This window comes from Aythya marila (assembly GCF_965140915.1).
Source record: "Aythya marila genome assembly, chromosome: 7".
Taxonomy (NCBI): Eukaryota; Metazoa; Chordata; class Aves; order Anseriformes; family Anatidae; genus Aythya; species Aythya marila.
Genome location: NC_139048.1, coordinates 3,161,084 through 3,183,691, shown reverse-complemented (window position 1 = coordinate 3,183,691; position 22,608 = coordinate 3,161,084). Strand labels below are relative to the sequence as shown.

General features: G+C 39.8%; 1 protein-coding gene across 1 annotated transcript in view; it reads right to left on the bottom strand.

The window, feature by feature from the left end:
• Positions 1–22,608, bottom strand: part of ADAM12 (ADAM metallopeptidase domain 12) — a gene marked incomplete at its 5' end in the record, with an annotated part of 181,815 nt that overhangs the window by 127,011 nt on the left and 32,196 nt on the right. Inside the window, one exon of the mRNA XM_082764323.1 lies at positions 9,056–9,129. Within this exon, the coding sequence (XP_082620449.1) occupies positions 9,056–9,129 (74 nt within the window). The remainder of the gene's footprint in view (positions 1–9,055; positions 9,130–22,608) is intronic.

Here is a 22,608-nt window from a genome sequence, read left to right as displayed (position 1 = left end):
CAAAATGCAGATTCCAGAATACTGGTCTAATAAAATATGTAATGTAATAGAGACTGCATTGAAACTGAACCCTAACTCAAGCTGTAACTGAACATAACTCTTTTTTTTTATTCCTTGGGGAAAAAAGAGCACCAGATAGGAGGAGGACAGTGTGCTTTTACTGGACTAAACCACACTGAGAAAGTGCAAATATGTGGGTCAGATGAAGAAACAGGCAAGCTCTGCTCTCATCCCAAGAGGACTCGGGAAGTGTAAATTGCCAAGAACAGTCCCGTTTAGGGGGAACGTTACAGTGTACTCAAGTTACCTTATTCATGCAAAAAGCATACATCTACATACAGCCAGGTACTCGATACTTTTTGCAGCTACTTCAAATGAACAAGTAGCAGGTAGTAAGATAAAAGCACAGAAATAAGTTGGACCAATTTTTGAAGGAATCTGTCTGGATTACTGAGGCCAGACATCAAAGAAGGGGAAAAAAACGTGTCCCATTGCCAAGCTTATGTTTCCATATATGTATTTCCTCTGCGCTAGGACTCTTCATACAGGCTCTGCTTTTTGAATCATCCCTCTTGGCTGATATTGTAATACTCAGCACTCATACGCTGCTTTTCATCTACAAAATGTGAAGGAATTAATCCTCACGGCTCTGCGGGAAGGAGATGCAACACCTAAGGACGGCCATCCCTGCTTGCCGGCGAGCGAGCTCGTGGGGCCTGCACGCCTGGCAGCAGCCCCAGCACACCCCAGCCGCGTGCTCCCGCCCCAGTGCGCTTTGTGAGTGGGGATTTGTTTCTCCGGCGGCACTTTCAGCCGTCCTCTGCAGCCCTGAGAAACTGCTCTGTCACTTGGACAGGAACTGACATTTTCTGGAAAGCGTCTGGGGTTTAGCGTCCAGGAAAGTATCTGCTTCGCCTCTGAATCCAGCTTCATGCAGAAGATTCTTGTCCTTAAGTACCTCGCAGCTGGCTTTTTCTTTCTTTCTCTCCTTTTTCTAAAGCTCCATTTTTTCTCTTTTTCATTTCTTTTTCTTCTTTTATTATTATTATTACTTTTTTTCCTGAAGAGGAAAACCTTCCGCAAGTAGGTGCAGAGCAGCAGCTGTTGCAGCAGGCAGCCCCACAGACATGCCTGCGGCCTGAGTCACCGACGCCTCTTTCAAAAAATGTGAAAGAACCCTTACATCAGTGAGCTGAACCGCACCGTGCCCAAGAACAGCCACAGGACGCACTCTTCTCCTATTGACACAAGGCAGTGATTTCTTCCTCTCACTGGCCCTCCTCTTTCCCCGTATTTTGTGAGGACCCAAATATTTTTACAGAGTAAAGAGCCCAGCAGCCTCCTCACCTGCTCCCCGAGAACAGGAAAGATCAAAATACTGAATGTTGTCCTGCTTTGTCTATGGAAATTCAGATACACCTGGAAACGCCTTTTAAAGGGGTTTTGAGAAAAGGGTGGGAAAAAATAAAATAAAATAAAATAAAAGAGAGAGAGAATGAAAAAAAAAAAAAAAGAAGAAATAAAGAAGGAAAAGAGGAGAAAAAGACAGCCAGATTACATCAAAATTGATGTGAAAGTTCCTGCACTCCATTCCTGACAGGTTTTTGAAAAGAAACAAAGGTATGAACTCTTCAGGAGAACAGGATGGCTATTTTCTCTTTATTCTCTTAATAACATCCTATACTCAGTTCTTCAGATTTTTATTTTTCCTTGAAGGTTACAGAGGTACAAAAGCAAGTCCCAGGAGCTCAAAACACTAATAGTTACAGATTTTGCCATGACTGTGACAGTACTATCAGGGCATTTAGTTAGTTAGTTAGTTAGTTAGTTTTTTAAACTTGTAATGGAGTAGAAAACTTGAGGATATGAACCTGAAATATCACACCCAAAAAAAAAAAAAAAAAAAAGACAATGCTGAGAAGATCTTCTATTACTTGCACTTTTTTACTGTTGTGATTTTTTTCCCAGTTTGCACTGATATGGACAAGCATTGCAAACTCAGGGAAGGGACAATCACCTAACGGGAACTGCAATGCAAACAGGTGCCACACAACAGCAGCAATCTGGCACAGAGATATCTGTCATATTAAAATCTATGTGTTTTAGGGAAACCACAAGGTTCACTTCTTTGCAGATGTGCATCTCGTGTTCTACTGAGGAGGAAAGCTTTGAGTGGGTATTCACTCAGATGTAGAAGAAGAATTATGTTTTACAAAACTTTGACCCTCTATAAACATTAATCTGTATTGCAGAACCTTTTTTCCATTTCCCAATATTCACAACGAGGAATCAATAGCAGATGTTTGGACTGTGACTTGGGAGGGCACGCTGAGAGAGCCCCTCAACCATACAGGCATGGAGAGGGAGAAGAGCTATTAATGCTTCTAGAAACCATCGCTTGAGATTACTGCAAAGAACTGCAGCAAGCACTGGGACAGTTTGGCAGAGATCAGTCAAAATCTGGGAAGCCAAAGTCCACACTGGAAGAGACACCCAGACCCGTGCTGGTGGGGGTGGGACCAGGCTCCCAAACAGGGGTTATGAGCAGAACTGAATTGTTCCTTTTGATTCCTCATTTCCAAAAGCAACATGAAATCACAGAGAACTCATCTGAAGAACTGTACTTCAGTGTGCTCTGTGTTTCCTAACCCTCTAAAAATAAATACATGAAACAGTGAACACTACAAGTGAATTAAATAGCTGGCATCTTTCCCTACAAAATTTTGCAAGGCAACAGTCTTAGTTTCTCTCTGCAAAGCCTTCAGGAGAAGCTGAGATCCTAGAAACTGAGCGTGTGCCAGTAAAATGCCACTGCATTCAAAAAGAAAACAAATTCTTGAGATATTAGACATACTGTCACATATCTGCTCTCATTCAAAGACATTGGACCCCTGGGACTGAGCATCAAAGTGAAAATATCTAACAGAAAATTCATTAAAAGCAGGCTCAGCCTCAATTTTTACTTGAAAACCCATTTACAGTCCTCCCTGTCTTTCTGAGGCCAGAAAGCAATATAAACAAATGTTTCTGAAAAGCAGGAGAAGCCTCTTGGTTTTGGCCTGGTATCACTACATGTGTTGTGTAAAGGAGACCAAACATCCTGGGTAATGACAGGCCGTGTGATGCTGCAAAGCAGAATTCAATGCTTCCCCTTCATTGCTGTTGAAATGCTGCTCACTCTTGTTAGAAACAAATTAAAAAAACAACAACACACAACAAACAAAAGCCATCTGAAACCTGCCTGAGCAGCAGATAGCAGAAACATGTGAGGAACACCCAGGAGCTTTGTGAGCAAAGCCTGGGTCCAGCTGGATGCACCCCTGCTTTACTTGCCAGCCTGAAAAACGATTCGGCATTGGCCATTGCTCCTTGGGCAGCCAAGGCTTCTGCAGCACACGGGCTGGCGTACAACCATCAGGGGGAGATTAGAGGCCTTCCAGAAAGCTGTTTTTCTCTCTTGTCTCTCCCCTAATTATTTATTTTGCAGTCACAGATGATTATGTTTTGCCTGTGTTTTTATTATCACAGCGATGGAGCTGACTCCAGCAGGAGGGAGGGAGCATGCATTCCTATTGCCTTCTCCCAGCCAGCTCTCCTCCCCGACCTCTCTGCCGAGTGATGCTGAAATGAAATGCTGAAAGCCTCACACGCTGCAGTACATGGGGAGATTAAAACACAGTTCTGAAAATATAATAATCTACCACTGCAGTATATCTGGGGAACAAAATCTAAAGCAGGCACTTCTTTATTAAATTTATTGCACCAGCACGTACATTTTCCTCTCTATTATTGTTATATATTTAATTGGAAGGTGCAGCTCTAGGGTTGCTCTGAGTGACAGACACTGAACAAGCAAAACCTTGTGTTAAGTTGGTTCAAAGCTGTCAACTGATGCAGCACTGGAAACTACCATTCTCAGGAAAATATGCACACCAAGAAAACAGCACCTACCCATCAGGCTTTTTGTTTTCCCCATGCTTTTTTGTATTACAAGCTTTATAATTCTGGGATAAAACCAGAAATGCTAAACTTCTCTGTGTCTAAGTTTTTCCAAGGCTGCAGGACAAATACAGGCTCTCCTGACCCATGTGCTCACCCAGGACTTGGGGTTTGCACCATGAACAGGACACAGCCCTCTGTCCTCTACAACAGCCTCAGCACAACCCCATTGCCCTACTGTTTTCTGGGACATGCGAGGAGGAGAAGCTTGGTGATGTTAGAGGTTATGACATTCAGCCACAGCAAGGTCTCCAGAGTAGGAGTTCCATCCCCTCCACTTCCAGCATATTGTTTCAGCCTATAAACATCCTCTCTAATTTTCCTTTCTGTTCATATATTTACATCAGGAGAGGAAGAACAGCTCAAGAAAGCAGTAGTTTCTCCCCTCGTGGATCTGAGCCCTTTCACTGAAACAGCTCCAAAACCACGCAACAAAAGCCTCCAAAAGCACACAGCCCCAACCACAAAACCTTGACTACCATTGCTGATACCATCCTGTGCTACCTTTCACTGTTACTGAGCAGATCTCAGTATTTCAATGCCCACGCTACATACTCTGTCCTTACACCACAATCCTACAGCACACGCATGTACCCTTAGTGTCACAGACTGACACCAGCTGTTCTGCACCAGCAGTAGCTGAATCTTCACATTTTGCTGTGGTGTAGGCCTTCTGACTGCTGCCAGGATGGAAGGGAAAAATCGTTACTTCCATTAAAGTGAAACTTTCATGTCAATTAAAGAGAATTCCCAACTGTCAGCTTGCACTGAAATGCTGCAGTACAGCTGCTGGCTCCAGCATTTGCAGATAAAACACTCAAGGGTCACTGTTTTTTGGCCAAGTTACAGCACGGAATTACAGCAGCAAGTACAGCAAGTAATTTCTGAGAGGTCCTGCCTCTCCGGTTGGCATTTGTTTGTTTAGATTTGTTTTCTCTATCTGTATTTCAAGCCATTGATTGGATATAAGCGTGTCAATTCATTAACAGATTTTGTCAGCTACTTTCTTTGGCCATGGAAATGGGTTGTTTTCTTGCTAAATTAATGCAGTTAGAATGCCACTTGCACCCCAATCAGCACTCCTATTCAGAAAGGTCAGGCAGAATTGAAGAGATAGAAAAGAGAACTCCTTATTTCTTTCCTCTTTTTTTTTTTTTTCTTTTCCTTTTTTCTTTTTTTAAGAGAAAAAAAAAAAAAAAAAAAAAAAGATTTCTGGGACAGGACACTGTGCATGAAGAATTTTATTGTCTGCTTCTGCAACCAAGGGGATACTACTGGAACCTCCTTTGACCTGGGGTTAAGCTTTCAAAGTATTCTTTGATGCTAGACCAGTACGTCCCAGTACACCCCTAGTATGGTGTTGATGTGAAGAAGTGATGAACATGCAAGGGGGACAGTGAAAGATGCTCTCAACTTCTGGAGGTCCTGGGATCTTAGGGGATTTAGAGGATTAGATGGAGACTTACACCGTGGCCCGGGGTGGCTTTTGCCTCCTGATAAAATAGAAGATTTTTCACTGGGGCAACTAGGCAGCAGACAAACCTCATATATTTCCCCTTTTTTTATGCTGTTTTGTTAAAGGTTGTGTTTTGAATCTGACCAAAAGGAACACGAGGTTATGTAGAAATAAACAGTAAACAGCTACTCTGAACCACTCGAGCTTTGCCTTTCCATTTACAGCTCCCCCAGACCTGCTGCCCCTTACAGCTGGGGAACACATTCCCACCAGAAGGAACCCATCCAAGACACACCTGAGATATGAAGCTGATGCCGACATCCTTAGGGCAAAGCAGTCCTACCTCCCTGCTGTCCTCCACTTATCTCAGCTTTTTATCTTTAACTGCCCTTCACTCCGCTGTACATGGATTTGAAAAAGCTCTCTAACATCTGTTCAAAGTTACATTTCTTTGACATCCATAATTATGACCTTTGTCAGCAAATCATTTAAGCATGAAATTAACTTTGAAAATAAGTAATTCCGCTGACTTTACCTGGATTACTCATATGTTTAAAGTTAAAAGAGTACTTAAGCGCTTTGCTGTATTCAGACCTACTTCTGACAGTGTAAAATGTTTCCAGTTGAAGAAGAACAGCAAGTAGTCACATACTGTTCCACTCTGCAACTCAGATTTAATCTTATGGGGGTTTTGATTCATTTTCACAGTATTAAGACAACTTTCCTCTAAGATCCACATGCTGCTTAGAGGAATTTCTATGTGCATACATTATTGTCCCTTGCACCACAGAAGTGCATCAGTATTACTGACGTGATGTACACCAGGATAGCCAGCTGCTCCTAAGGGTGGTTTATTTTGCAGCTGAGAGATGATTTGCTGATTCTGGAAATCTCTCTATGTATGACAAGTGTTTCTAAAACATTTAAGGTACTACAGAGCTCAAGGTTCTCAAGAGTGCAATCATATTTTGCAAATAAATCATAGCAAGAAATGTTCATTGCAACATAAGCTTGCTAGTCAGTTTTCTACAATCGACAAAGTAAATTCAAGACAAATAATTTTGTTTTTGCAAATACAAATGTGCAGTGCCTGAAAATTAATCACCAAATTATTTAAAGAATAAACACTTTAGCTGGAAAACACAGAGAAGATTTTAAACCTTGAGTGGTGAATTTAGGTACCAGCAACCCTTCCAAAACTAACTATAACATGTTGCCCTATAAATACAAACACATTTTGCTGAATATAAAAATCAGAAAAACATCAAACTGACATTAAATATTTCCATAGATAACAGATGGTTTAACACATCAGTCTCCACTTGGGGTTGCCTAATACATCTGAATCATATTTTGAATATAACTGAAGGTTTGGAAAATCTCTAAGGTTTTCGATAAATGGATTTTAATGTCAAGGCTACTCAAAGCAGCTGTTTCTACTAAGTATGGAAAATCATATCCAGTTGTTTTCTCTCTCTTTTTTTTTTTTTCGTTTTGCATGACCCAATGCAGAAATTATGTAATTTAGGGGTCCCGTTCACCTCCACCCCTACCACCCTCCAAGGAACAGCATGCTTTACATGAAACTGCAGTAAAACAACAGCACACGTATCAGAGCTTCATATCTGTTGTCACTTACTACTCAAGAAAATATGTTTGTGTTTGGCACGCAGCTACTTAAAGCACGCTGGCTTAATGGCTACTCCAGTGCAGAGCAGCAAGGCTTTCAAGATATTTGAGCTGGTTTGAGCCAACCTCAGGAAGATGGGCAGGCTGGAGGACACAGGGTCTATAAGCACATCTGCTGGTCTTGCCTGCAGTCTCAGACACTCATAGGCAGGAGCTACAGCATGGAAATGTTGCAAAAAATGTTGTTCCTTCCCCTCACCTCCTCTGCTGCCACTCGCCTCTTGGTGGTGGCAATGACTCAGCACCCAACGCTGTCAGCAGGTCCGCGCACACACCCACACTGACTTGCAACTCAGCCCATTATTTGTCTTGAAAATAAAAGTTAGTAATGCTAAATGGAAAAAAAAGAGGAAAATGATTTTGCAAAACTGTGACCCTTTTTCTGTGGTTTGAGATCTGTGAACTGTCTCATATGCTACAAACCCCAAGCACAGGCAAGGGTAACTTTAGTGATTTACAATAGTAAAAGTACGTTGAAACTCCTTTTCAGACAAGGAGCCTAATGTTGTCGTCACCATACAAAACCCTTGTAGAACATAAACCTTCTGGTGGATGCCCCACCACAGAGACAGGTAAACTAGAAAATAACCATTACTAAGTATTTCTTAAGAAGCAGGGCTTGGAATTCTCCAAGTCTGGTTAGTCAAACAGATGTTCATGAGAGTTAATTTATAGTCCTGTCATCTCTGTTTTTAAAAAAGGTGGAGATTGTGTCTTACAGTTTTCTAAATCTGATTTTATTACAGGTACAAGAGAGTTTGGTATGTTCAGCAAGGCCTGTATTAGCAGTTTTATGTTCTTTTAATCGCTGACAGGAATGCAAATAGTTTCCTCAATTGCTGCATACTTCACATTCCTGAAGGAAGGCACACCCTTTGACAAAGATTAAGAGAATATAAAGTTAAATTCCTGTTTACTAAATGAATTAAATCCTCTTTTAGTTGCTCAAACAGAACAACCTATGCATCGGGGATCTACATTCCTTTCAGGGATAGCAAAGGAACAATAAAGAAACATTGAAAATAATGTGAGGAAAGCTCATGATTTGGTCCTAATGTCGAATAATAAAGTGAACTGGATTCTATCACAGCTGGGTAATGTTAGGGTTTCTCCAAATGACTGGAAATAAAAAGCATTTTATAAAAAGCCAAGAGGGAATGCTGCCCACAGCCACCAGGCTGGTCCCTGTCCAGCTCACATGGCTAGGGCTTGGTTTCTGCTCACAGCATCATCACTGCTGTCCATCCCATGGACTCTCCATGCAGCATCCCCTCGTGTCTACCACTGACAGCTTCTGCACATGAGCATGAGTCATCAAGAGGACACAGAAGAAGACGCAATACTTACAGCCCACAAATAGATATTCAAGCTCTGCTTTGATCATGAGCCTCATGAGCAGCATGAACATCCATCCCATCATCAGCCCCTTGCCAACAAACCCACAGAGCTCCCATTTAAAAGTCCAGCAGGGGTTAAGCCCCATTGCTTGGCTCATACTCCCTGACCCACGGCCACTGGGAACCATGATCACAGGCAGCAGCAGGAGGGATAAGTCCTCCAAAAACTGTACCAAAGGCTGTAGAGTTTTCCACATTATTGTAAATAAAAGACTTACTGTGGAAAAGGAGGACAAACCCAAACCAAAGAGGAACAGTGATCAACACAACAAAAAAGCAGTGAGAGGCAGCTTTTCTTTTTTCAGCCCCACATAAATGCAGATCCTTGCTTTCTTAGCAGAATACAAATGCCTCCAATCAAATTGGAACACAACACTCCAGATAAGGGGGGCCATGTTCTGTAAGGGACCAGTAGCAAACATGCCTCCAGCTTACTTTCAATCCTTCAGTTTTAACATTAACCTCCTGCTCTAAGAATGCCAGTACAGAATGAACATGCACCAAGGGTACTCACTCGTTTCTCTCCAGCTGGATGACCAGATGTTTTCCTTCAGCTTGTACCACCACCTGCAGCAGGGCTGGGTGATTCTGCAAGAGGAGAACAGAGTCGGATGAGTCCAAAACCAGAGCCAGCACCTCTCCCAACCAGGGATCCAGGCACACCGGTTGCAGGATCTGGCCCTGCCTGGTGCAGTGCAAACACGTGGGGCTTCACACCGGTGTCCTCAGGACAGCATGGTTCACACCATGACATCTGGAGAACTTGCATCATTCCACACCAGAGCACATCTTGAAGATCAGTATAGCAATGAAATCCACATCATTCCCACGAGATACCTGATACAGTTCTGAATTTTCTCTCTTTCCTCTCCGTATAATAGCACAATGAGATTAAACGCTAATATAATCTCTTATTAATGTTCAGTATTGATGTAGGATCTTTTGAACTGAGATCAAGGTAATGAGGTTTGCACTTTGCATGACCATTTCCAGTCTCTGTTAGCCGTGCTGGAAGCTGGTGCCTCTGCCCTCAGAGCAGACCTGCAGTGCTGTGGCCACAGTCAGCAGGGTGGCTCTAACAGAAATAGCTCTTCCCTTAGGGCTGAGCATGTTAAATATTTGTGTGCAGGAAGGACCCCACATGTGATGCAGATCTAAGACCATCATGGAAACTAAACATCAAGTATCGTCATGCTGAACTACTTGTTCCCTATAAACAGCTACATATTTCAATATATGGTGTTTCATAAGGAAAAAATAAGATTTAGATAAAAAAAGAATTGGTGTTGGAGCAATTAGAAATATGGCTGACAATATTATCAAGAATCTCTGTGAGAACAATAGACAAAGTATTTGTACACATACAAGCATGCAAGAGAAATTTCTAAACAAGACATCAAGAGCTGAGCGCACAGAAATCCCTGTTGCACTCCAGCATGGAGCAGGGGTCAGGACATCTGGATTGCATTTTCAGCACCGACACAACTCCGTGCAATCTTCATATTGTTGTTCCCCTGACGGTAAAACAAGTTCTTTTTCATCTCAAGTATCTGAAGGTGAATTCACTACTTTGGGGGCTGTGAATGAGCATCAGAAAAGTCTGCACAAAGTGGTGATCCCTTTGCTCCTGCGAGTGGGGTGCTTAACCACAGCAGGAGGGGCAGAGCACCTATACGGGCCTTTAGAGCACCAAACGAGAAAGCACAGTTTACAATATGCTAGCTACTCTTAATCCAGAAGTCTGCACTCACATATATTCTAAGACCGTTTACACTTAACTTACATTTCATTAAACAAACTTACAGGGTTGTGAGACAGTATTTCCTTGTTTTGAAATTCTGACAGTAGCTCAATAAATCAGTTGTTCCTCTGCATGCTCAATACACTTTTCTGAAGATTTATGCCAGCCAATTGCCAAACTGAGCCAGTCTAATCTTTAGGGGTATTGTATTTAATTGATTTATTGGGAAATGTGTCTGAATGTGTGATTGCTACAGCGGTGCCGTGATGGAGCCTTGGCTGTGTGACGGTCAGAGCACCCCACCCATAAAATGCAAGAATTTTTAAATGATTTGGAAAATTGTAAATGTTTATTAAAAAGTGAAATTATGAGGAGACTGTTGTAGACTAAACAAAATTGTAATTTTGTTATAATAAAAAATAGCTGACAACTCCCCGGTGCTCTCAGGCATTATTAAGTGCAGATTGTGACTGTGATACCATTGCTTTCTTCTCAGTGTCCTGCCCCACTGCTCGTGCAAATTCATACATGTTTGCCTCTTCCCATGCAAAATAGCAACAATATTGAAATTCTGCATCTACGTGAACTTTGCAGGAACTAGATCCCTCCAGAATGCTAAATAAAAGCTTCAGCCTATCCTTGGCATTCAGCAAACACATGGGAGTCATTTATTGGCATGAATATTTAGAGACAATGTTGATTACCACTTTAATATTAGTGCTTTGGTTCCAAACCCTGTAAGATATACATACTAGAGAGTTTTGAGAGAGTAAAATACAATTAATTACGATATAACACAGTAAATAATTAAGATATTGCAGGAGCAGAAATGGGTTCCTTTCAGATAAAGGCCCTCCGTTAGTATGTAAATGATAACCATGTTTATTCATGAATTCTCACTGGTACTTATTTGACAGTCAGTTGATGCTGCTAAGTTGTAAAGTTAAAAAAGCAGCTGCAGAATAAAACAGACTTCTACAAGACAAAAACTATCTCTCAGAGAATTCCTAAAGCTGAAACTACTCATTATTGAACACAATAATGTCTCCAGTTAGGATGCTGGACTGTTTTGCATGAGACCCTGGTTTGGATCCCTGATTTATCATAGAAATATTTTTCAAGCAAGCGGCTCATTTTCTTTTATGCCATCTGAGGAAGAGATGAAACTATACATTTTCCTATTCTGGTTGGTAGTTGTAAGCATAAATACAGTAAAAATTACAGACTGCTCAGGTGCTATGGTATTTGGAAACACATAGGTACTTAAAATGATACATTTCTAATGTGAAAGAAAAGCAAAGATCATTCAGAAAGTTTTTTGTTCTTGATGTTGTTGATTTTTTCTTCCTTGCTAAAGTATACACTTGTGAAATTATTTTTTTTTTTTCCCCAACAGTACCAGTGAGCTCTCCATTAAAGTATTTACAGTGTTCTGCTACAAGACCCTAAAAATTCATTTCAAGTCTCATGAAACATTGTAGTACTCTCCTTACAATCAATATTTTCAAAACTGAATTGATAGATGAAATGGCAATTACTGTAAATACTGATATTAGATAGCTGTTTTATATTTTCTGTTTAGAATAATAAAAAAGTACATTATGAGTACACAGACTCTTCTGCTCTGAAACTTCTACTTGTATAAAGAACAACTTGCTATAAGACTTTCTTAAGAATCAGAGAAAATAATTGCTAAGGGATGTTGGTTTGGTCATAGTGATAATATTCTGAAATAAGTGAAACAATAAAGTGATGATCTTTTAGTTAAAGCCAAGCAAGAACTCTCCGATAAAACACATAATAAATGAATATAGGCTTTCTTGAACAACTGGAACCTGGTGAGACAGTAGCCTGTTTCTGAGTCTCAGTTGTTTGTTTTCCCACAACAGAACTAAAATCAATATGCACACATAAAGGTAGTTTAATTAATACAAGATTTCAAGTACTTTTAAGTGTTCCTAGCCTCCCACCCTTTAATTCACATTGATCTCTAGATCTCTAATTAGAAAGAGAAAAGGAAGGATGGTTTGGGGACTGAGGGCTTCCCCTGTGAGCCTGGAGAGGGTGCGGGCAGCCCAGCTGTACCACAGAGTCACCTCTGGGCTGGAACACCTGAAATCCACTGTGGGAAACAGCTAAACCCTCCAGCTGAGCCTAGCTCTTGCACCTCAACTTGTTTTTTGTTTCACTCACCCCTTCTGCCACTTTTCACCAATATGGCATGTGGACGACTTTTCAAACTCCTGTCTGCCTACTACACAGTGTTTTAAAGATGTGATCCCTAAACACAGCAGTGAGCAGATAGGCAACTTCCTTCCCATGAAGGCATCAAGACATTACAATGGTAGCTCAAAACCAGCAGTAATATATATATATATATATATATATATATATATATATTTCCTTTAGTTGCTCATGTTTTATCACATCAACATGAATACCAAGATAGAGCCTCTGCAGCAGATCTTGAAAGTCTCATGCTTTCATGGAGTACTTTCTAATAATATTGATATAATAGCCACACACACAAACACACACACACAGTTTTCTATGCCTGAAATACTAGTAGCTATCCATTTGGAGTAGATTTGTTCACCTTGGTGGGATGCCCAATTCTGGAATTTCAATACAAAGTAGTTGTCACTGAGCATATTTTTCTGCACAGTAATCTAGGAAAAAGTCTTAATCACTGCTGGATCATCTCTTCCTTTGGGCTGTGGATTTGGCACACACTGTAATCACGTTGCAGTGCTGTTAGCTTTTCCCTTGATACTGACTGTTGAGATTGGGATAGAATATTTTGAGTCATTTCTTATTACATCTGAAGAGAGAGAACCAATGAAGCAGACAGTCCTACTACATATGTTTTTTACACCTTCCTCTCCATAAAGGATTTTATTGGATTAAGATATATGAGTTAGACCACCACATAAAAGTTTAAAGAAAAAAAATATTCCAGTAACTACATAATAGAAATAAAAGGAGATACCTAAAGACAAGAAAAAGAGTGTAAATGAGCTCAAAGCAGAAGCATTAATTCATTTGGAAAGCCAAATGCATTTTCAGCTGTCTCAGATATCCAAATCCAGTATTTGAGAATAAGGATCAGCACAAGAAATGGAACCAAAAGGGATTATTTTGTTCCTCTGGTTTCAAATTAAGTTTTCAGTAATATCCTTGCATGGTAGATTGAAATTGGCAGATTTGTTTAATCCAACAAAGTGGTTTCCCCTCCCTCCAGAACTGCTACTAGCTTCACTAAAGCCAACCTTGCAAGAGGGCTGATTTTGCATGTGCCATCAAGTTGACCTATATCTCTGAAGTGCCTGTGACAGACATATCAGGCCACAGACTCCATGAATTGTCCTCACACCTCAGTGGAGGGACATTCCTAGCCTGAAATAGGTTGAGATGGGCAAGATTGCAAGGAAAAGCCTTCTACTTTTTAAGCAAACTGACTACAATTAGTTGTATCCACCAAGCTTCCTAACATCCAACTTGGACCAAAAATAAAAACACAGCAAAGCTCATAAAATGTCACATTTAATAATTACTTGCCTGGGCTTTAGTTCAAAGTAAAAGAAATCACATTGTCAGTGACAAGCACAAGAGAAGAGACTTTGGAAGCCACGCCAGCCTTGCCCAAAGCTTCTCAGAGATATGCATTGATGTAGCAGACCTTAGCAGCCTAAGTACGCTTTTCCCATAAGATACATGATGATACAAGAGGTGAGGATATTTGTTCTGACTAGCTACCATGAAGGCAGCCCAGCTCTGCCATGTATGTAGCCACAAATGGTGGTTTAACACAGTGTCATACAAGGCAGTTGAATGCAGAAACAAATCAACATTTGTTTCTGAATACAGAGGGGTAGGGAGGAGATGTCTCCAAAGTGCAGAGAAACCAGAAAGTGTTTCTAGAACTTCAGTACGTATTTAGGATTAAACTAAACACATAGCTTATTCATGCAGAAATTACCCACTCTCTGTTGTCTGAAGACAGTTGGTGAGGACTTGCATTTTGGCAACCCGATTTGCCCCACTACTGACATGGGTCAAACAGGAGTAGATGATGTGATAGCCAAAGTATTCTACCAGGGGAAAATTTAGAGGTAATTTTTAATCTAGGGAGTCTTAAATTGAGCAAAAAGCATCAAGAATTGCTCCAAGGATATGACCACATTTACTTTATCCTCTACATTTCTGAAAAGATAAATTCCAGCACACACATACAAACAAACAAAACACACACACACAGACAAAAACAAAAACAAACAAACAAACAAAAACAATACTGCGAGGGTCATAAGTTTATGCTATCTCTTAAACATAGCTCTGGAAGTCATGGACATCTGAGATGCATCAGATAGCTACATGCCATACAATCCTAGGTGTTTCTTCTTGTATCTGATGAGCTAGCATCAGGAATTAGAAATTGGTTAACTGAGAAAAGAGTACATTATCTCCTGTAGGGATAAATTCTATGCCATTTTGTGCTATCTACAAGAAAATAACTTTTTGTCCCTTATTTGTTGCAAACTGATGTTTTGTGTTGGTGCCTCCACAATCTAAAAGGTGTGCTTACAGGTATTAGATCCTTGAGCTGATATTACCCCTCCACTACCTGTAGTACACATAGGGGGAAAAGCTGGAAAATCTATAAGAAATAAAGCCATCTGGGGAATCTTACCATGATAACTGGAATCCAATCCAATAATCTGCAGTGCAAGCTGTCTACAAAGTATATACATTTAAGATAATTTCAAGTGACAAAGAATACAATAAATTGCATGCATTACTTTTAAATCGATAAATATTTATTTCTTTTCTTTTGGCTTTAGTTTATAAGCGAACACAAGAGGCTATGTTTCTTGCAAACACCTCCAAAATCAAGTGATATTTCATGCAGACGTGAAAAGTATAAACATTTAATTCATATTGTCTTGCAAGTTCCTCAGGGCAGTGAACTCAGCTGTGCTTTCCTTACTGTCAAATGACAAGCATGTATCCCTGTGGCTGTATATAATGAGTAGTAACAAAGAGAACAGAGGGTTTTGCGGCAGATCTTTTTTTTAATGGAGTAGCAAAGAATCACAGCCCCTTAACAAATTGGCTGAGCTACTCCAGTAATGCACAAAACCAAAGGACTTCCAAGTTTGTTCCCAGCTCTAAGATGCACTGACTCTTCGAAAATGAAATGATCTACTGTTTGTTTTCTTGCTGGCAATACAAACAGATGCAAGCTCCTTCTATCTGGAAGACAGTTTCTAATCTGAAACTCCTTTTTTTTTTTTTTTTTTTTTCCTTTTTTCCTTTTTCTTTTTTTTTCCTTGTAGAGCAAATCAACCTGTTTCTTGGTGGTAGTCACTCTTTTCCATCTTCTTCTTGCTCCTGCTTCCTACACCGCCAGCCAACTGCATGTGGATAGCTGCACACCACAAGGCACAGCAGAAACCAGCAGAAACCATCACACATGAGGTCCCAAAGCAGGGACAGGTCAAAGACAGCAGCTCTTCTGCCTCTTCTCTACAGGAATACAGAACTCCGAGGAGTGTCACAAACACAGAGCTCATGTGATGGGCATAAAACAGGAGCTGTAGGACAATCTTGGGAATGACCCAAATTCAGCAGGTTTCCTTTCACAGACTAAAAAGATGTTCAATTAAAGTTAAAATAAATAAATAAATAAATAAAGAGAGCTGCACTGCTTCTATACCACTCACAATCCAAGCCTCTGGCCATCAGGTTATTTGGCAACATCTGACAAAGCTCTTACAAATCTCAATAAAAGGCTTTTTAAATTAACAGATTCCTGCTCACTGTTGGTGTCCCAGCATCCCTGTGCAGAGTTAAAAATTCAAGCAAATAACGCTCAAGAAAGAGGAAACTGAGAAGTTAATTGTGCCAGACCAAAATCAATAAAACTACACAGCTCTAGCACACAGTTTCCTGGTTTCCATGCAGAAATACAAAGCCAATGACTGCTCTGGGAAAAGGAAAGCTTGCTTACAATTTAGCTACAGCCTTTTCGTAAGTATTCCTGATTAACTTTTTTTTTTTTTTTTTTTTTAAATTAAAGAATAACCTTAGTAAAACATGTTCAGAATGTCATAACGTTATGGATCAAACATTCCAGGAGGAAATCCAAAATAACCAGTTTGATGTTTTAAAGAAATCTGCATCTTCTGAAGTTGACTTGTTACGCTATGAATTTATTTGGTGTCAGTAGAAAGTCAGGCATGAAACTGAGTTCAACATTTGCACCATATTTGCATTATCAAGCACGGAAGTTGTGCTAAAACATATTTAAGTGCATATGGCCAGCAACACAAGGATTAACAGTAAGTACACAGTTTAAGTGTTTAAAAAAAAAAAAAAAAAAAAAAAAAAAAAGTCAAATGTGTTCTTTCTATGTAATTACAACTAAAAAGAGCAAATGGGCCAGCTTTGGCTTTCAAAATAGTTATGCAATTATCTGCTGAACTATACTTGTTAAGAATAGGTCAAAATCGAGGCTCACTTTTTGGGACAAAATTTGAAAAAAATCTTTCAAAGGTTCCTAAAAACAAGTTCAGTGAACAAAAATTAGTGGATTATGACAATGGAGCTGGTGTTGCCAATACTCTGAAAAAGCTGATCAGGAGCGAGCTACGCTATCCTTGGCCTCAGGATGTGGTTTGGGAGAAGGTGGCGTGTTGTAACACAAACCAGCCAATGTGAAGTATTTAAGCCCTTCCAGTATCTTTGCAGCAGGATGGATGCAAACCAACACAAACCAACATTCAGCATGTATTTATTACACTTCCCTGCATGCCTGATGACCTGCAAGGAGTCTGCTCGGCATCTGGAAGCAGGCGATTCGTTAGATTCACGATTCACAAAGGAAGGAAGAAAGGAAAAGGAAACAACATATGTTTTTGACTGAATAGAGATGACTGCACCAAACTGCGAACTCAATTTTGTATTAAGAACAGCTATTAAAGAAAAAAATTAAATAACACAATATGCTTTCAGCCAGTTCTCATTTATTGCACTGTATCCCAAACAGGCCAGACACCCCTTTGAAGGACAATCTCCATAAATCTGCCTGATGCCACCAAATTTTGTAATCCAGGTGAGGACCTGCCTTCATGAAGCAAAGGACTTTCTACCCAGAGCATCAGTATAGGTGGTCAATCTCCAACTTGGAAACAGGTCTTGAGAAGTGATTTTTAATGTGAGTCTGGTGGAGAGGTGTGGAGTTTGCTATTGCCACACGCTCGCTGAGATGGCTGGAGAGCCCCTGCCCCGTCTGCTCTCCATCATGCTGGCAGGAGGCTGATTGCATCTGTGCACATTTTAGCTTTCTGAAAGAACTGTAAATACAGAAGTCTTTTTAATGGTAAAAAAAGGAGAAGGATAAAAGGCTGGTTAAAAATGTCTTCCCCTCCACTGTTTTTCCTTACTGTGTTACCCTAGAAGAATAAAATGGAAATACCCACTGCCATGTAAGCCTCTGGGGGAGTATCCATGTTGCCTTCGAGTTGGAAAAGACTAGACAGCCTCAAAGCTATGAAAAGCACATGGCATCTGATCTTCCTGGTACCTGCTGTGCTGTCAGGGCTGCTCGTGGCAGCCTATTACCACCACCCTGCTCGATGATGGGTTGTTCTGTTAAAAGTAGGTTTAGCACCTGAAAAGATCAGCCCCAACATCAGAAGTCTCTTGCTAACTCAAAGAGGGACTAAAACCTGGCACAGGAATGAAATAACCTGGACTTTGCTCAAAGTAAACCCATAGTCATTATACAGTATTTACACTGTACGTACAAATCACAACTGTTCATTTTGCTATCAAACAGATGGGAGCAAAAAGTACCTCATTGTTGGAATACATTATGTGCTGCTTAAACAATGCTTTGTGGAAGGCTGTGCAGAGAAAACAAACATGTCTGTTCTGTAGTAAACTGTTACAAAACAAAACTTAATAGAGCTGGCAGCTAGAAAGCAATTGCAGTGGGTCTGGGTAGTCTGAGTTACTAAACAGAACTTGTTGCAGACAGTCCTTTGCAATTTGGGTAATTATAATGTGAAAGAACAGCTGTTGATATTTGCCAATTTTAAATGTACATGAACTTCTTTGAGGACTATGCCATGCAGATTTAGTACATCCCATTTGGGCTTAGTAGATTGTTCCACCATGTGTAATTTTAAAATTTCTCCTTTCTATAAGGACAAGGGGGACAGTGACCTCCTTCTACCAGATACGTAATTATGACATTGTGGTCTTCTACCTTCCTCAAAAAATCAAGGTCAAACATAGACTCTGTCAGAGACTACATGTCATTGTAATTATATTTTATGCACCTTACTCCTCTTGTCCTGCCACGCTTTCTATGAGTATTCCCATCTAATAGCTCTCAGTTTTACCACCCACACATCCACTGTGCTCTAACAGACCTGGAGCCGAACAGCAAACCTGAACCTCTTTAGAAACATCTCTCTCCTTCTACACACATAATTACTGCAGCATACATTTGTGGGGAACCCACAACCAGATTTAACATCTAGCCACTGTGAGGAAAAGAATTACCATGATAATTGCCTCTGATAAGAAATGACACATTATCTAGATTATTTCTGAAAATGTTCTCCACAGCAGTTGTCTGGAATGCTGAGGAGGGATGAGCTGCATATATTACACGTGGCTGCTGCAGGCACAACGTATTTGTGTATGTTGGGGAATTGGCAGATCAAGAGAAGTGTGTTTCAGGGTCAATAGAAACTTAAGTCCATTCTCAATTGTGCCCATTACGGACGTTATCTGAGCTACCTGAGCACTCTTTGCAACCCTTCAGTGCCACCAGCATCCTCACAGCACTCAGGCTCAGACAGTCTCAGGATGGGGGTTTTTCTGTCCTCATACAGGTTTGCAAAGCCGTTGAAGATCAGAAACAAAAAGCACAGTCAGAGCCCTCCCAGTGTTTCCATAGTTCAGCTATCTAGCACAGAAAGAACTGACACAAAATACTGCAACAGTTTTGTCCACCAAGAACCAAACTGGAATGGCCACCCATTTCACTGAACTGAAAGTCAACTCCAAACGCTCCAAGAAAGCCCATAAATTATTCTATCACTGAAAGAGGATTTCAGATGCTTTTTGTCTCCCGTCAATATAAATCTGGCTGTGCTCAGTAAGTTATATTAAACGCACATGTATCTCCTTCAAGCCACATTTCATTCTCTCCAAACATCTTTCTCTAAATTAGATCCTTTCATATTCCTTGAAAAGCTCAGTTCTTAATTAGGAAAGAGTTCTGATTTTCCATTTTCATTAATTTATTTGATTTCAAGATTTTGAAGCCAGAGTAATTGCAACTAAATGAAACTTACTGAAAGACAAAAAGATACAATCAGGTTCAGACAATGAGAAATTTAAGAATTTTTTTTATGCAAGTAAAGGGTAGGTCTAAATATCCTGGCTAAGCTGAATCCTTGACAATGCAACAATCTCCAGAGAAGCAATGATATGTATTTTGCTTCTCTGAATGAACTCGGAGGGTTGGCCAGATTAATGCTTAAATCACTTAATTATTTGGCTTAATTCACATGCTGTTCTTCACTTTCAGATCGCTCCTGCTCCCCTCCAATCAGACTGCTCCACTGCACCAGGTCTGTGCCAAGATCTCTGAGCTCAGACTTCATTCTCTCTAAACAACTTTTCATATTATGTGCCTCAGATTAAATCTTCTTTGCTAATTTGTTATTGCAATCACAGATGTGCTTCTGGATTCAAGTTCCCTTTTGCATCACAAATACTGGAATGTGAACCAGAAGTAAGGAGCTGGTGTCTAATTTCCACTCTTTCAAGCTGTAATTTGTCTCTGATGATCTTTTGAAGGTGATGAATGAGTTATATGAAAACAGATCAAATATTAATATTTTTTAAACTAATGGAAGGGGAGATTTCACCCCAATCTTAGGCTACTCAAGATAACTTGACAAACTTTCCAAAGCTGTACTTCCAAGACACATTAATCATTTTTATGTTCTGGAATGTGCCCTAAGAGAAAGAAGGATCTGAAGATTTCCTAGTAAAGCAAATGATATTGCCAACCTGTGGGCAGCATCTCACATTTCTCTACTTAATTTGAAAGATACTTTACTTACAGATACCACATCTATACGTATACTTTCTCATAGAAAATAAATGACACAAAGCAGCATGGAAAGCTCAGAAAAGCTATCTAAGAAAATATGTCCTAGAACAAAAACATATGCTTTAATCTGAATGATAACCCAGAGATCAAAAACATTAATGACCAAAATATTTCTTACCACAAAGACAAAACACAGATGAAAATGCCATTTCCACTAACATGCTGTAAAAAAAATGTAAACAAAATGTATTTATTAATTATAAAGTACATTTTAAAAGATATTTAACTTGGAGAAGATAGAACGCTAATATACAGTTAATTCCTCCTGTAGATAATATAGTTAAGTATTTTCAATTGCTAAATTATCTTATAGAAAATCTACTTCATTATTGCTTATAGGCTCAGTAAAAATGCTGTAAAATGGTATTTCTAGAACAAGCTCTCATATGACATATTAGATACACCTGTGGGTCTAAAAAATAACCCCTCTATCAAGGTTATATAAATTGATATTAAAGCTCAACAAAGATCTCCTTTACACTAAATCATCTAGAAATAGCACACCCTTTCTCCATTGAAGGACATGAGGTAAATAACTGAAGAGGAGGTTAAAAACAGATAATCAATTATTTCAGTTAGCTTCAGGGTTACTGCTGAAATTTTCAGCCCTTTAGAGAAAAAGCAAAAATCGATATAGCAGAGCATTTTAAGATAACAAAGAAAGAAACATCTCAAAGGCATTTGCAACATGTGATAAAAGTATAAAAGAAAGTTTGCTGTCACCTTCAGCTGCTCTACCATGAACAAAAATATTCTTGCTTACTTGCTGAACTGGCTGCACAGGGTAAGAAAACAACAATAACAACAAAAAAAAAAACACCAATTTTGCAGAAGGCTCATAAAACGTTTCAATTACCCAGCCTCGGTCTCAGGGACCAGTGCAACAACACAGAAGGAGTAAGAACATTTTTCAGTTCAGCCTGTGGATGCTGGAGCTGAATACCCATAGGAGCTGTGGGAAAATAGACCAGACAGTAGCACTGAAATTATGGAAGAAAGCATCAGTTGTTCCTGCAGCTAGAAGATGATGAACAAGTACAGTTGCATGCTGCAAACTCTATTTTAATTCTGTATGCAACAGGATCTATTCCGAAAATCTGCCCCTGCAAATTCAGGCTACCGGATCATCCCATCAGGACAGTACAACATCCATCTGCCTTTCTGGACAGCTCTCAGTTGCCTTTATGCATATCATATGCATATCATTCAAGTATGCTTCTACATACACTTCTTGTAAAACCATTTTTTTGTACCAGTTCTGCTTTGCTTTTGCCTGCCTGCCCCAATACCAGAAGCCAGTGAATTACCAAAGATAAGAGACTGATAAAGATTACCTGAAACAATCCATTGTATGCAGTGTTTCCTAAGCAAATGCAGTAAAGCTCTGAAAACAGGTTGATTTAAACCTTGGTGATAGTCTCAAATTCTCTGCTTATTTATTCATTTATTTATTTATTTTATTCTTTTCTTTCCCCCCACCTCCTTTAAACTGGAATGGAAATTTGAATACACCAATGTCCCCTAGGCTGGACTAAGATTTCAGTATTCGCACTAGATGGATACACTATGCCATATGTGGCTGAACTCCCATCAGGTTTATAGATTTATTGTTTTGTGAGGGAAAATTCTCACTTTTAGACACAGAGGAGCCTTCCTATCCAACCTAGAACAACAAGCTAACTACCTTAAAAACAAACAAACAAACAAACAAAAAACACATTTATTTTCAGCTTAACATTAGGAAGAGTGCTACCACACTGAGGAGCACAGAGTGAACAAATATGTGGAACGCCTGAAAATTTCCAACAGGCCAACCTCACGTTTCCTGCCCCAGATAAGCCACACTCAGCATCCAATCTACTTTCTGCACAACTTCTAATATAAAGCTGCAGAAAAGATACTGAGAGGAAAAAAAGAAATTAAAAATAAATAAATAAATACAAATCTAACAACCAGCTCTGGACTGAACATGTTTCCATTCAGTTGATCCTTTGAAAAAAAAAATAAATAAAAAAAATAAAAAAACACCATGTCTCTGTTCACTGCTAATTAAAAATAAAACAGCTCTGAAACACAGCCCATGTGATCTACCAGAAGGACTTTACAGCCCAAATGTCCCAGAATGTGT